Source organism: Bison bison, unplaced genomic scaffold, assembly GCF_000754665.1.
Source record: "Bison bison bison isolate TAMUID 2011002044 unplaced genomic scaffold, Bison_UMD1.0 scf7180017864209, whole genome shotgun sequence".
NCBI lineage: Eukaryota > Metazoa > Chordata > Mammalia > Artiodactyla > Bovidae > Bison > Bison bison.
In genome coordinates, this window is record NW_011494781.1 from 3,879,162 (window position 1) to 3,896,202 (window position 17,041).

At 41.3% G+C, this 17,041-nt stretch overlaps 1 protein-coding gene across 5 annotated transcripts in view; it reads right to left on the reverse strand.

Moving 5' to 3' along the window:
• Window positions 1-8,097: 8,097 nt before the first annotated feature.
• The window catches only part of TMEM246 (transmembrane protein 246), a 41,492-nt gene continuing 32,548 nt past the window's right edge, over window positions 8,098-17,041 (reverse strand). For 3 of the 5 annotated variants that reach the window (XM_010844825.1, XM_010844826.1, XM_010844824.1), the window contains 2 exons: window positions 14,173-15,432; window positions 8,098-9,140 (listed from right to left, as the gene is read on the reverse strand). In XM_010844825.1, coding sequence (XP_010843127.1) covers window positions 8,909-9,140; window positions 14,173-15,356 — 1,416 coding nt within the window. In that variant the 5' untranslated portion in view covers window positions 15,357-15,432 and the 3' untranslated portion in view covers window positions 8,098-8,908. Of the gene's footprint in view, window positions 9,141-10,701; window positions 15,433-17,041 lie in introns of those variants that run through there. The other 2 variants (XR_825659.1, XM_010844827.1) reach the window with 2 other exon arrangements.

Below are 17,041 nucleotides of genomic sequence, written 5' to 3' on the forward strand. Positions count from 1 at the left end.
CTTGACATGTTATTACACCCTTATGTTTTCACACATATGAAAACATCACTGCAATCAAGATATTGAACGTATATTTACATTACCCCTGAAAGTTTATTTTTTAAATTTTATAAGCCCCACCCCATCTCCAGGCAAAACTTACTTGCTTCCTGTCACTATAGAGATTAGTTTGCATTTTCTAAAATTTTACATAAATGGCATCATTCAATATGTACCAATTTTTGGGGGGGCCTAGCTTCTTTCATTCAGAATAATTATTTTGAAATTCATCCATATCCATCCTTTTCATTGCTGAGTAGTATTCCATGTGCTGCTGATGGACATCTGAGTGGCTTCCATTTTTAACCACTGCAAAATAAAGCTCTATAAATATTCATGTATAGGTCTTAAAGTAAATGTATGTTTTCACTTTTCTTGGAATACCTAGGAGTGGAATGGCTAGATCTGATCAAATAGTATGTATATGTAACTTTTCAAGAAACTTCTCACTTGTTCTTCAAAATGACTGTAGCATTTTATATTCCCAACATGAGTGTATGAGACTCTAGTTGCTCTGTGTCCTCACCAACAGTTGGTGTAGTCATTAAAAATGTTTTTAACTATTCTATTGGGTGTATGACAGTATCTCATTGTAGTTTTAATTTGTATTTATCCAATGACTAATAATGTTGAGCATCTTTGTTGTGTTTGCCATCTTCTGTGGTGGAGTATCTGTGTCACTGCTTATAAATCTTTCAACTGTTTCAGTTTTTTTTTTTTTTTCCTTGTAAGCTTTACACTCCTTATAAAGTTTCTGCCATAATAAGAATGCTTTGAGGCAGTTTATACTGTCTATTCTAAAATTTTGTTGATAAAACTGTTAGATAAACAGGACTATTAGTTAGAAACAAAGAAGATCCATGTTAACAGAGAGCTATCCAAATGGGCTGATATTTATGGCATCCACAGAGATGATTTACACTTATTCAAGCTGGCAGAAGTGAAAGTAAGTGGGGAAATGATGGCATAGAATTGGGAGACAGTGGGAAAGACTGAGAAGAATCGGCTAGGCAGGGCAAGATTGGTTTTGCTCCATCCAGTCTCTACTCCCACATGTGCCCCAAATTTATATCATGGTCAACTCTTTGCAGTCCTTCCCCTCGCCTCCCAAAGGGTTTTTTTTTTTTTTTTTCATTATTATGGATGAACCTTTGTTCCTTTATAGCAAATATGTTAAGAAGATGGGAAGCCTAGTTCAGCAGAGGAAACTAGCTATAGGCTATCCTTTGTGGTAAGGCTGCCAAGAATTCTCAGCCATGGGCCACTTGATCAGAAACCCATGTATAAGCAGAAGAAAGTTTATCCATATGCCAGTGTTAACATCTAGCAAGTTTTGTATTTTTAAAAAAGTGACTTCATACAAAAGCACAGTAATAAGTCTAGAGTTTGACCTTGTCTCTCTAGCAAGCAGGTAGGGTGAGAACACTGACCTAGACTACAGTTCTGAATATAGTTTGTAACGGAGTGTAACGGGTGTGACTAGGGGTAAAGGATTGAAGGGCCTGGGCAGAGGCAGAAGTGAAGATAACAATCACGGTGAACAGGAGAGAAGAGCTAGTCATGTAAGAGAGGAAGAGGAGATAGACAACTTTCAGCCAACTCTCCTCCTGTTTCCACTTTGGCCTGTAGGAAAGAGGGCACTTTTGCTGCTCCCATACTGTCTGTATATCCTTCTGACTAGCTTCTTTCTGAGGGAGGAGGAATTCCACAAATACTCAAAGTACAGGGCAATTACCAAACCACATTTAATAAGAGGATGGCGTCTCTAAGCTGGTGTTCCCTCGTCTGCAATTACAGTCCCTTATTTCAGTACATTGGGCAGGGTCTGCCCATTCTCTCTTCTACACATGGGATCTGCATCAATTGCCCCTGGTCTGTTCCAGACCTTTCCACCAACTCTGAGTGATGGAAATGATGGAAGCTTCTTTAGGATTCTAGGCCTAAACAGCATAAACTGATTTGGCTTGACAAAGATCTCTGTACTGGGAGACAATTGGGTGCCTATTAGGTCATAAAGGTTATTTTGGGACTTTCCTGGTGGTCTGGTGGTTAAGACTCTTCACTTCCACTGCAGGGGAGTGCACGCTCAATCCCTGGTCAGGGAACTAAGTTCCCACATGCCATGCAGCATGGCCAAAAAATGTTACTTTATCCATTTGGTTATTGTTCTCATGGGCATATTCCTCAATTAGGAATCCCTGAAGAGGTTTGAGTGGTAGGATTTCAGCCCCTAAACTGTAACTGACATTTCTATAATTAATCCTCAAGAAAGTCCCCACCCAAGTGGGGCCCAAGAAAAGCACAATAGTACCTGAGACAAAAGGACTACAACGAGGGTCAAGGTGACAGGATAAATAAAGTGGAAAGAGACATGTATATATATATAACCAAATCATTTTGCTGTATACCTGAAACTAACACAACATTGTTAATCAACTATACACCAATACAAAATAAAATAAAAAAATAATTTAAAAGTAGAGGGGAAAGAAAAGAAAATGGAAACAGGCTCCTTTGAGCTTCATCTGTGGGTAGAGAAGAAATCATCATTCAGCTATCCACCTACCTACCCATCCATCCATCCACTCATCAACACATTTCTGAGTTCTAGGCACCAAGCTGGGACATTATGATACAGCAGCAAACAAGTTGAACACTGTCTGAGGGAGGATTAGGGAAAAAGGTGGGAGAATGTATGTGAATTTGTCATAAAAGAAAAAAAAGTTAGAATGAGAGATCTCACAGCATTGCCCCCACAATCGTGGACTTGTTGAAGCTCCTGTAGAAAGAGAAATTAGAGGTAAACAGTGGAGCTGATACTCATAAGCTAATTTTGGAGACTCTGGGCATAAGAAGTACGGATTTGAGGATCAGGTGACAAAACAGCATAGAACTGGAGAAGGGTCATTGTTTCCATGTTTTCCAAGAATCCAGCACTGACCTGTAAAGCAGATATTCCCAACATTCACCAAAATCTGTTCTCTTCCCTTTTATATATTGATATAGAAGACTTCTCTGCACTTTTTGGACCTCTTGCAGCTGAGTGGCTCAGGCCATATGCAGTCTACAGCAGAGAACACCTGGTGAATACCATTCAGTCCTTTATCGGGTGAGTGTCCCTGTAAGCCTGCTTGGTTGATCAGAGAGGTTTCCTGCTCCTAATGGAGCAGCTACAGGACTGTGAAGTCCTCAGTCTAAATTGCTAGGTTTCTATAAGCGAAATAGTTCCCCTAAAGGGTGCCCAGATCTTTATTAGATTTTGTGGTATTGAGAAATAAAACCCTTGTCATAGCAAGCCACTGACTGAGACATTGGCTTTTGTCCTTGCTATGCCAGTTTAGCCTCGCCTGGAAAACTGAGAGTTTGCTGAACACTAAGAAATAGTAACCTTAGCACAGGTACTGATGTTCCCAAAATGGTTATCATGAGCAGGGACAAGAGAGATGCCCTTTAGAGTTACTTTGTGGAGCCAGAATAGGAGAGGAAACACCAGACAGATGATCTGTGATGACTGTGGTTAGCAAACTGCTTTGAGAACACATAGTTGTAAGCTTTCTCCTTGGAGATTCCCAGAAATATTTGAATGAGATTTTTGAGGGGTAGAGAAGAGTGTGTCAACAAAGGAAAATATGCATTATTTGATATTAAATGACTACATTAGTGTCACTAGGTGAGACCTGGTGTCTCTAGGTATTAATTGACTGAGTTGTGGGATATCTTGTGTTGGAGAGGGTTTGCAATTCCAGTTCTAGCTGGCAGAGCTGACTGCATTCTTCTCTTTGTCCTTCTTCCTTGAAGAGTAAACGCCCAAACATTGTTCACATCACTAGAAACTTTGGGATCCTCCTAGGATTCATGTTGGACTTACCTCCAAACTTTCAAGGATAATGAACTCTCTTGGTAAACATAATGTGATTTCAATTTCATTGTTTTCTCTTGAAACTGAGTACAAACAGGAAAACATTTCGAATGCAGATGTATTAAGGTTTGCACGCCAAAGAAGGCTTCAGAAATTTATAGCATGGTCTGTATTGTGCATTAAAATTCATGAGACCACTTTACAAAATTGTGAATCTTGAAAAAAATTCAAAGCTCTTCATGTGCCCTAAATCAATAATTTCAGGACAGTTCAACAACAGATTGAAAGCATAGTTTTCAGTAGTCAATGGCTAATCCCCATATCCAATTTGAGTTTAACTATCTATACTTCTTTGAAAGTAGCAACAACAATCTTATTGTTTCCATGATGTTTCATGCACAGTTGCTCAGGAAGAAAATGCAATCTTATGGGCCTCTAGGAATTGGAGAAGCTTCTCCAAGCCTGTAATGCCTTTAACTAATTAATCCTATAATTAATCCTGTAGCACTATATTTTTGAAAGGTTCCTATGACCTAACCATATGATTATACAGTTAAATAAATCTAATCTAAATAAATCTACATGTTGCTTTGATTTCTAAATACCATATAAAGTGGCACGATCAGGAAGAATACTAAACACTTTGATTACTTCCCCCCAGGGTCACTGTTCACATTTTGCCTATGAGCTATCCATATAGATCTACTTCCTTGCTGTCAAAGATCTCTTATTTGGATGGTGAGTAGAGCCCTTCAGGTCAGGAAAGACAGGGCCTCACACAAGCCACAAGGGAATAAATTGTGGTTGGGCTTTTCAGATTTATTTCCCTTTGCCTCTGATTGGTCTAGGAATGTGCCTATGGCCCATAGTGGCAGATGAAACAAAAGGAGAGGTCAGTTGGGAGACTTCCTGTAATTGTTCTTCCCAGGGAAAAAAAAAAAAAAACACCCACAGAAATTCACATGAAGAAAGCATTTTACCTCAGCCTTTCCTTTCTGCTTTGAATGTGGATTTGATCTTAGAAACTGCAATAGCCATAAAGTGGCAAAAGGTGGCAGAACAAGACAGAGGAGAGTCTGGGTCCTTAATGACATCATTGCACTGCTGACTGACTTCTTAGGTGAGAAAATTTAACATCACTACTTTTGCCTGGAAAATCCCATGGACGGAGGAGCCTGGTAGGCTGCAGTCCATGGGGTCGCTAAGAGTCAGACACGACTGCGCGACTTCACTTTCACTTTTCACTTTCATGCATTGGAGAAGGAAATGGCAACCCACTCCAGTATTCTTGCCTGGAGAATCCCAGGGACGGGGAAGCCTGGTGGGCTGCTGTCTATGGGGTCGCACAGAGTCGGACACGACTGAAGTGACTTAGCAGCAGCAGCATTGCTTAAGGAAGGCCCTGGGAGACTGGATTCTGTTATTTGCTGCTGAATGCATCCTAATGCTACAACCATCCCAAGCTGAAACCAACCTGCAAAATTCACAACACAATTTCCAGACCTAAGTTAAAGAAAGTGAAAGTGAAGTGGCTCAGCCTTGTTGGCTTTGTGACCCCCATCGACTGTAGCCTGCCAGATTCTTCCACCTATGGGATTTTCCAGGCAAGAATATTGGAGTGGGTTGCCATTTCCTTCTCCAGGGGATCTTCCTGACCCAAGGATCGAAGCTGGGTCTCCCAGAAAGCATCCCAAACATCTTTTTCAGAGAAGTAGAGTGATAATAGCATTTTTCCAGTTCATTTGAGGTGTCTGATCTTTGGCAAATAAAATCAGAATTTTCATTTGCAAACCAAACTTATTGTCAAGTGACTAGAAATTACTAGTGGATGCTTTCTAACTAGGAATTACATTTGCTGAAAACTCAGGTCTTTCTCTTATTGTTTTGTTATCCTGCTTTGTTTATTCATACGGGGGAATCCTTGGAGGTAAGGATTAGAGTTGCTGAAGAGTTATGAACCATGACTGTGAGTTAACAAATATCCCATTGTTTGTGGAAGAGCACTTTGATCAGCTAGCCTTACAGCTGGATCGACAACTTTGGTCAATATTGTTTCAATGTGAATCGACAGAAATTAATTTTAATGAGGACAAGCAGAAGAAATGTTTGGCCCTCAGTCAAATATTCTTCATAGTTGAAAGAAGGACGCTTACTCTCTTCTGGTGGGTGAGGAAGTCACCCACCTATGAGGGCAGAAAGCTCGAGACTGGATCTAACGTGCAGTTAGCTGTGGAGAATATAAGCATTGGAAAGAACAGACTTTGCAAAAGAGACCCAAAGGCTACAAGCCTTGGCAAGGCAATGTTGGTTTTCACCTTGAGAGACTAATGACAGTTGTGACCCTCAGAGTCCTCTTTATGTGAGGATCAACAAGCTTTGGTCACCAAGGTGAGATAGTAAAACATTTGGGGTGAGGTTGTGAGGTTTTCTTTCTCTTTTTTTGGCTGCATGACATGGGAATCTTAATTCCTGACCAGTGTTGGAACTCATGCCCACTGCAGTGAAAGCACAGAGTGCTGGGGAAGTCCCTGGAATGAGATGTTTCCTTGATTCTTTTTTGAGGTAAGGGCAAGTTGCTGCCAAGAAGGTGTGTCACCTCTGGGCAAGCACAGTTCTTTCTTTGGAAGTCAATTTTATTCAGTTTCAGAAAAAAGACCTCACATGAATTTGGATTAGAAAATAGGATATCAAGAGACTTGTTTTCCTAGAAATGAAAGAAAAATAAATAACCCTTCAAGGATAATTTTCTGAATCTTCCTCTTACATCAAAAGATACATATCTTATCCCCACAGCACCTTCTCCAAGAGTCAACTCACCCTCCTTAAATTCTTCTTAGCTGGGACAAGCCAATTCCCTTCACCCACACCTCTCATTTTTTTCTGTAAATAAATGTTTATGTAAAACATTTCCTTTGTTAGTTGGAGACTTCTTCGGTGGATCACGTTGTGCTCAGCAAAAGTGGTTGCAGAAGAGCTGAGGAAGTTGGAGTAACTTAGACCTCTGGCGTTTTGGGGTGATTTATAGACAGTATCCTATAACCCCACCATCCCAGACTCACCTTACTATACTAGCTGCTCCCTTGGATGCCAAGGTCCTGAAAAGAAGAAAGCTGTCTTACTCACTCATCGTTGGGTCTCTAGCACTAGGCATAGTCCCTGTCACCCTGTAGGCACTCAATAAGTGCAAATTAATATATGAGACTTGGTGTCTTTTAAAAAACAAAATTTCTTGTGTTAAAGGGCTCCTCAGACACCATTCAGAATTTAATGTGTCTACCTTAGTGTGAGGACTAATGTTTAAGTGTGACAATAAGGGGTTCATTTGGCTGAAACAGTTCTTGTCTTCCATTGGCTGGTGTTAACTGGTATCTGGAATCAAGATTGCCTGGAGAAATATCAATAACCTCAGACATGCAGATGACACCACCCTTATGGAAGAAAGTGAAGAAGAACTAAAGAGCCTCTGGATGAAAGTGAAAAAGAAGAGTGAAAAAGTTGGCTTAAAACTCGACATTCACAAAACTAATGGCACCCAGTTCCATCACTTCACGGCAAATAGATGGGGAAACAATGGAAATGGTGAGAGACTATTTTTTTGGGCTCCAAAATCCTGCAGATGGTGACTGCAGCCATAAAATTAAAAGACCTTATTCTTTGGAAAAAAAGTTACGACCAACCTAGACAGCATATTAAAAAGCAGAGACATTACTTTACCAACAAAGGTCTGTGTAGTCAAAGCTATGGTTTTTCCAGTAGTCATGTATGGATGTGAGAGCTGGACTGTAAAGAAAGCTGAACACTGAAGAATTGATGTTTTTGAACTGTGGTGTTGGAGAAGACTCTTGAGAGTCCCCTGGACTTCAAGGAGATCCAACCAGTCCATCCTAAAGGAAGTCAGTCCTGAATATTCATTGGAAGGACTGATGCTGAAGCTGAAACTCCAATACTTTGGCCATTTGATGCGAAGAACCAACTCAATGGAAAAGACACTGATGCTGGGAATGATTGAAGGCAAGAGAAGGGGATGACAGAGGATGAGACGTTTGGATGGTATCACCGATGTGATGGACATGAGTTTGAGAAGGCTCTGGGAGTTGGTGATGGACAGGGGAGCCTGGCGTGCTGCAGTCCATGGGGTTGCAAAGAGTTGGATACAACTGAGTGACTGAATTGAACTGAACAGGCATCTGAAAAAAAAAAAACCACGATTCTAACCTCTTCAAAGCCTTTTCTCTTTCAGATTCACCACTGTGTTTCTGCAGATTGGGGCATTTATGCTAATAGTTCAGCTAGACTGAAAAAGAAAAAAAGCTTGAGTCAACTGAATACCGCTAATATGATTTAGGCATTTATTAAGTTGGGGATAAACAGCTAAATTTAGATTTACTTATGATTAATTTGTTTGGCATAGCTCCTTATATAATAATACATGAACTACAATTTTGAATGTGAAGATACATACCATTGTTTAGTATCTTTTAAAATATGGTTGCTCTTTCCTTTTCTTGTTCAAAAGAGGGAGAGCATTCCATGTGTACGTTACAGGAAGAAGATGTAATCCTACCGCTCCTTTATCGCAAACCTCTCTGGAGGGGGAGCTAGACAGAAGCCAAGCTGCTTTTGCTGGTTATGGCTTCTGGTTGTGTACGTATTGCGGCTGGACAGGGGTTTGGTAAAAGACAAGAGTAACTGTCCAAACATGTTGCTGGAAAGCAATCTACACGCAACTTGTTGACTTCTGTTTCAGGTCCCCCAGTCACAACAGTGCCAGGGTTTACATTTTTTTCTAGATAAAAGCAAATAGGGGTTAGACAAAATTCTTTGTCTAACATGTTGCCAGTGCACGAATTTTGCAGAGGACTCAACTTGTTCAGATTTAAACAAAGCTACACTAACAAAACATAAAAAACACCCAAGTTGTGTACCGGAAAAAATGACCCTTAAAGTTTTCTGCTCCTCCTATCAAGCCTCTAGGGAAAGTTTACCTCTCTATTCTTGGCTTGTGTTAAGTCATATAATGCTTTGCCAAAGCCCACCCCTATCATGCAGAGCTACATGGTTGACTTCACCACTTACTGAAAGAACTTGAGAAGAGTTCACTGGCACTGGTGGTGATCTTTCCTTCATTCTCTTTCCAGCCTCTTGCCTATAAGTCCTAGAATAGGTTGTAGAGCCACCATGGGTGGTATGCACGTCTAGATGATTCCCACTGGTAATACCAGGAAGATGCAGCAGTTGAAACCTGAAAGAGAAAACCCATCCCTCCCCTAAGAATAACACGTAGGGAGGATCCCCCTCCAAACACACATGACCCCCAACACACACACTGAAACTAAAACTCTAATAACAACAAAGGAAAAAGTAGCTATGTGGTGGTGTAGAAAGTTCCTTTTTGCATTTGCCATTCTCTTTGCCTGGAATGCAAGTAGCAAATTTTTTCAGGAGTCAAAATTGTACATCGCAACCAGTCCTCACTACCTGGATCCTCTTTGCTCCTCCCTAATTTTCTTCCTTAGTCCCATTTCTCTTCCTTTCAGTATTCTTCTTTTCTGTATGCATTTCCACTGTGGATCCCTTTACTCTTTTCCTCCCTTCCTTCCTTCCCCCACTACCCCCATTTCTCTCTCTCTCATTCATTTCCTACTATGTGTTAGGTATTGTTCCAGGTTCAAGGGATAGAGCAATGAATGAAACCTAGAAGACTCCTGATATTGTGGCACTTATATTCTGTAGGGGGGTGGGGAGGATGGAGGGGGGAAAAAAGACAAAATAATAAATTTCAGGTAATAAGAGCTTCAAAGGGAATCAAACTGCATAAAGTGATAGATGACCTGGGGGTTGGGAAGGGATAAGAATGCTTTAGATGGGATGAAAAGTCTGTTGGGGGAGGAGGGGTTAAATTTTAATTGAGATCTGTATACAGGAAAGATTCAGCTAAGAGACAAGCATTCCAGATACAGAAAATGGCAGTGCAAAGTCCCTCTGTGGTAAGAACCAATGTAACAAGTCCAAAGAAGTGAAAGAGAGCAGGTGTGACTATAGCTTGGAGAAAGAGCATGGAAATGGCAAGACATGAAGTTTTGCAGGGACAGGTCACATCTGGCCTGGAAAGTAATGTAGGGGTTTGTAGTATTTTATTCTTAGTGTGATAGGAAGCCAGGTCCTAGCAAAGGGATGAATTATTTATCCAGAACACTATCCATTATTTTGTTCCTTTGTATTCTCCATAGGCTAGCCCTATAAGCATTTCACGACAGTGGGGCAGACATAGAGGATTTATTACGTAAAGGAGTCTGGGACACACAACCGATGACAAATGTGAGACCCTCTGCTTCACTCTACATCCTTGTCTACTTCACCCATCTCTCTGAGCTACCCAGTTCCTACATAAGTATGCCATCTGTCCTTCTTTTTGATAAATTAATCATTTGCCTTTGGATTTTCATCTGGTTTTACCCCCAATTTGTTAACATAATACTTAAAAAAAAATCACTCATCTATATTTCTGCATAGGTCATTAGGGAAAAGATCATGAAAATTTGTTAATTTTTTTTATGGTTGCCATGCAGGGAAGGAATAATTATTCCTAATAAATAATTAGGAATAATTAGGAATAATTATCATCCCTAATTATTTTGGGATGATCATGTACACACTGCTATATTTAGAATGGATAACCAACAAGGACCTACTGTATAGCACAGGGAATTCTGCTCAATGTTATGGGCTAGCCTGGATGGGAGGGGAGTTTGGGAGAGAATGGATACATGCATATGTATGCCTGAATACCTTCCTTATTCATCTGAAACTATCACAACATTTTTAATCGGCTATAACCTAATACAGAATCAAAAGGTTTTTTAGAAAAAAAAAAGAAAATCTGTTAAATTTTAAAGCAGAACTCCCCATTCATTGCTGATGACTCACAACAATGCTGTAATCTGACTACTGGAAGCCATAGCGCATCTCCATTGCAGTTATATTAAGTACTTTAAAATTACATCTCCAATCATCTTTGACATAGTCCCAAAGGTAATCCAACCTAAAAAAAAAAATTGTCAGCTAATGAACATTTCTCAGCAAATTCATGTGCTTGGGATAAAAATATCCAAATGGTTCGTGTGACTTTAAAGTTACCCAGTTTTGTATCATGTCACTGTAATTCTAAATGCATCATAGTATATATAAAAATCCCACAGTAATCAAATCCAATTAGAATCTCTTTACACAAATTAAGTTACCAATTAAATAAATTCCCTCAAATGAGGACTGTATCCAAGGTAAATTAAATTAATCCTATCATTATATTCATCCTACTTGTATTCTCTAGTTGCACTGTAGTATTCTCAACACTTTTTAAAAATTATGACAGTAGAAAAACACACACACACACAATTCAAATGTTTCCATTTAAGAAATATAAGAAAATCAGTTATGAATTTTTAAGCAAACAGCCCATACTTTTGAATGGCTACCTTGGGACTCCACAATAGTGTGAGCGTGTGGGTGGTTTTGATCCTATTCACCATATCAGAAAAATCCAGCTATAGAAATGAGAGAAAACCAAGGCTTCTTAGGATGCCTCAGTGAAATGGTTCATTTATTTGAACTGATAAGTCTATGCAAATACACTCAGTCACAATAGGGAGCTTCTTAGACCTGACAATAATTTAAATTCTGAAAAGTATACAGGACTATTAGAGACCTTCACCCTTCTGGTAGATTATGTCCCTTGATGCTGGAAGGGGACTTGAGTTTCTCCCTAGCCCCCTGCTTAGGATTAAACGAGAGACCTCAGCTTTGGTGTAAAGCTGCCAGCAGTCCTAATCCAAGATAACATGCACAATTTGGACTCTAGGAATGAGAGACAAAAGGAAGGGTGATCTAGAAAGTGGGTAGGGATAAAGGTGGGTAGGACTGTTGCTTCTGCAGAAAATATCCAAGGATGGCAGATTCTAGTTAAGATCAATGTGGGAAGATGTCTTAGTGTGTAGGTAGAAAAATAAGACACGACAAAGATGACCTCAGCCATTGAGAAGGAAGGAGTCACAGGAAGGGATGTCTGTGTGCAGTAGACAATGGAATTAGAAAGAGCAGAAATGAAAACCAGCAAAGATTCTGATCTAGGGATTAGCTAGCTTAAATGTTCTGTCATTGGACACAAACTTTCCACCAGGAGATCTAATCTTAATGCAACAAACTCAAATTAGTTCTAGGTTGGGGGTGGTTCTGTTCTCAGACATGGGGCTGAACCTGTTACTGGGGTTGGGGTGGGGGTGAAAGGATGGAATCTGAGCATCTCAGTAAGTCACCTAGCAGCTCTGGTCACTTTGGACATTCCCGGGGGATACATAACAGCTTACTATAACAACACAACACACACGGACACCTGTTTGTTCCCCAAGACCAACACCACAGTGAGTTTTTACCATCTTAGCTTACAAAGACATTATTTTGTCCAGGTTACAGATTTCACAAAAGAGAATTTGACTACATAGATATTTATAAAATGATTGTGGTTGAGAGAAAAGTACAGGGGCTTGAAGTCAGAAAAGCTACTACATTCCAGTGCTCTCTGCTGCTGTTCAGCTGTGTGAACCTGAAGAAGTTCTTTAACATCTGTGAGCCTTTTTGTTCATCTGTAAAGTATGGTGATGAAGCCCTGTTACTCCCTCAGTGTTCTCAAGCAGATTCCAAGACAGGAGCTCACTGTGAAAACTTAAAGCAAACAGAAGACGTGGCACTGAAACAAAGCAGAGAGCTGCTTGAACTCTAATATAATCATCCACCGCCATAAGGACTCTTTGGCCACTGGTTTGATAAGTACTGTCAAATGACATTTATTTATAACTTTTGAGAAAAGTAATTTTCAGATGCTAGTCTTGGAATAGGCTCAACCGGAGTCTTAGATCATTTCCAATTTGAATGAACAAGTCTTATTTTGGGCTTGGTTGGAGGTGGGGCTAGATGAAACTGAGCTGTATATCCTTCTGCAGTAACAAGGAAAAGTCAACCTTTATTCTAGTAGTGTTTGGTCAGGAACAGCTGCTCCATAGGTGTCAGCCCTATACCCCATTTCATACTTTAAATAATATCACTAATATCTTTATCCAAAATACACTTGAGTTTTATATGCTTAATATAGGAGAGAAAAGAGCTAATATTCACCAAATGCCCTTTATGAGATAAGCACTTGCTAGTGTTTTACACATATTCTGTCATTTAATCTCCAAGGCAACTTAAAAGGGAAGATATCACTGTCCCCATTTTACAGGTGAGAAAACTGAGGCTCAGAGTGCTTATAACTTGCCCAAGTTCACACCACTAGGACACGACAGAGATTTGATATAAAAATTCAGGTCTTCTGACTTCAGTCCCTACTTTTTCTTCTGTAACATCATGCTATAGAAGAAAAAGAATGAGGGTGAATGATTAGCCAGCAAAGTTGGGGGAAAGGATATGCCATTAGTAAAGAGCTCAGCCATTCTACATCATTCTGCAAAGTCCAACTTTCAAAGAATCAGAATACAATAGAAATCTTCAATATTAAATTGAAAACTAAACATAAGCAATCTGACTTGATGATCCAGAAAGTGCTTTCAGATCTTGCTGTGCCTTAAAGTTTTCACAGTCAAAGTTGATTATCAGTGCACTACAGATGTGTGGAAAAGAAAATGCCAGGTAACAGTAGCCAGCTCACCAGCCTCCAAGATGGCAGGCACTATGCAGCTTTTATTATGTCATAGCAAGGAAATAAATAGAATCTATGGTCCTGCGTCTTGGGATATATATCCTAAATATATATCCATTCTTATTCCCAGTGAGAAAGAAGTCACTATAAGGGAATCTCACCTTTTATCATTCATATTCTACCTTTAAAATCCTAAACCAGTGGAACCACTGTGCACAATAATTTTGGCAGTCACAAACTCTGTCACGAAGCAGAATGAGAAACAGGAGAATATAAGTGGTATTTAAATGTCCATCATTCAGTGGGTCAGACTGCATGAGGCAATGTGGCTGTGTGGAGGGCGAGAGGTCTGGGCCCACAGTGAACAGCCTGCCTTTGCCTGAGAGTTACTAAAGCCAACGTTCTTGACTTATATTTAATCCCAGCCATCCCAGTGCCTATATCCCTGGCAACCTTAAAACAATGAATTATCTGCAAGCAACCAGATTCAAATAAAGAGCTCAATAGTTGAATCTCCAAGAAGTGGCCAGTTTCAGAAAGGCATTTCTTGGCAGGCTAGAGCAGACTGGGGTGAAAGTTGTACCGAAGGCTGGAGAAGAGTCCGATGTGTTTCACGAGATTGGGCTCCACCACGTAGGCCCGTTCCCCCTTGGCCCTCAACAGTGAGTACAGTGCCATGTCCTTGCCGAAGCCCTTGTGGCAGTAAACCTGGGACAGGTAGGTGAGGGTCCGGCGGGCCGCAGGGGCAGGGAAGAGCATGGCAGGGGTGCAACACTGTGAAGCGGGGACCACGCTGTACAGGGAAGGACTCAGCCGCCGCAGCTCCAGGAAGTAGTGGCGGCCCACCAGCTCCACCAGACCCATGCTGTACAGGGAGAAGAAGAGCATGACGGGCCAGCTAAACCCCGGGCGGCTGGCAAACCGCATGTATATCCAGGTTAGTAAGGGCCCCAGCAACATGCCGACACCGAGCCACTCCAGGATACGCATGGGCTCCGGGTTGATGTAGTGCTGGAGCCTCTCGGGGTGATAGAGCTTCAGATAGAGGGCATCTTGGAGGTGGGGCTCAGAGAAGCGAGCCCGCAGAAGGTGCTCCAGGACTGGAAAGATCTGCTCCTCTGGGACGGCATCATCTTCCACCATCAGGACATAGTCTGGGTTGTAGGTCTGCAGGGAGGATTCCAGACAATAGACGTAGTCCTGCTTCTCCTTTTCAAACGAGTTGGTGGAAGGGTCATCGCCATAGTCATCCTCGGTGCCCTCATAGCGGTTGGCCACAGGGACGTACTTGGACAGCAGCTTGGCATCAAAATGGCTCACGCTCCGCTCCACGTTGCACAGGAAGAGTTGGTGCCCCTCACATTGGGGGCCACACTGTTGAAGGAGCCGGTGGAACTGGGACACCACCTGCAGGACGTAGTGGAAGCCAGGCTGCCTGTCCACAGTGATGATGGTGATGACCAGCCAGGGCCGCGGCGTGGCCTGCCAGACGATGGGCACCGAGCCGTTGGCAGAGGGCAGCTCCTCAAAGTAGTGCAGGGCAGCTTCACCTTCTTTCAAGCTCTGCTGCAGGAACTCTTGGCTCATTTGGTTCAGATGCCAGTGGCGCAGGTAGAAGTAAGAGTGCAGAAGCCGGTGACAGGCCAGCGGGGCCAGCAGACCAAAGGTCACCACTGTTAAGATGAAGAGCTGGACAGCGGTGCTGCCCCAAGACAGCCGCCTCAGCCTCCGGAGGAGCATGGCAGCTGGAGAGGTTGAAGTGCTCATGAGGTCGACTCTGGTCAGGTCTGGTCCCGAGAACAAACCATCCTGGACCGTAGGCCAAAATCAGTGCAAGTCAAACCTAAAGAGGGAAGAAGTAAAGAATGGTACAGGGCTTAAAAAACTCCAGGGATGGAACTCAGCACATATCAAACCAGAAATTCTTATTCTAGTCTGTGTTGCTGCTAGAGACTCAAGTGTTTTCTCTAGTACTCTCTTCTTAGGTTGTATCTGTTAGTGATCTCTGGGGTTCTTTGATCATTTCTATGAATAATGAAATCTTGGTGCATTCAACCAAATCTCCACACCTACAGACACTTAGTTAAGATTTATAGTGTGCCAGAAAAATCACCAGAGAGGCTAGTCAAATCGTTATTTCAATTCAACAGCTACACAGACACAGGTTCTTCCAACCAACACAAAAATAGCAAGGCTTGACCCAAAGGGTCATTTAGAGTAAGTTCCAAGGTAAATACACTGCAAGTACTTGTTGACTGACTGTACATAGTAATTTCTAAAAGCTCTGTCTTCTTTTGTATGTCCCAAACAAGAAAGGGACTATTTAGGATTCCCTGAAATGTCTTTATCAACATTTTCCATCCCTTTTTCCCTAACTTTATGTAACTAAACTCAGAATTTCATATTAACTTAATCCTGATTGGTCTTCCATTTTATATTTTATTTTATTTTTAATTAATTTTATTTTATTTTTAAACTTTACATAATTGTATTAGTTTTGCCAAATATCAAAATGAATCCACCACAGGTATACATGTGTTCCCCATCCTGAACCCTCCTCCCTCCTCCCTCCCTATACCATCCCTCTGGGTCGTCCCAGTGCACCAGCCCCAAGCATCCAGTATCGTGCATTGAACCTGGACTGGCATCTCGTTTCATACATGATATTTTACATGTTTCAATGCCATTCTCCCAAATCTTCCCACCCTCTCCCTCTCCCACAGAGTCCATAAGACTGCTCTATACATCAGTGTCTCTTTTGCTGTCTCGTATACAGGGTTATCGTTACCATCTTTCTAAATTCCATATATATGTGTTAGTATACTGTATTGGTGTTTTTCCTTCTGGCTTACTTCACTCTGTATAATAGGCTCCAGTTTCATCCACCTCATTAGAACTGATTCAAATGTATTCTTTTTAATGGCTGAGTAATACTCCATTGTGTATATGTACCATAGCTTCCTTATCCATTCATCTCCTGATGGACATCTAGGTTGCTTCCATGTCCTGGCTATTATAAACAGTGCTGCGATGAACATTGGGGTACACGTGTCTCTTTCCCTTCTGGTTTCCTCAGTTTGTATGCCCAGCAGTGGGATTGCTGGATCATAAGGCAGTTCTATTTCCAGTTTTTTAAGGAATCTCCACACTGTTCTCCATAGTGGCTGTACTAGTTTGCATTCCCACCAACAGTGTAAGAGGATTCCCTTTTCTCCACACCCTCTCCAGCATTTGTTATTTGTAGACTTTTGGATCGCAGCCATTCTGACTGGTGTGAAATGGTATCTCATAGTGGTTTTGATTTGCATTTCTCTGATAATGAGTGATGTTGAGCATCTTTTCATGTGTTTGTTAGCCATCTGTATGTCTTCTTTGGAGAAATGTCTATTTAGATCTTTGGCCCATTTTTTGATTGGGTCATTTATTTTTCTGGAGTTGAGCTGTAGGAGTTG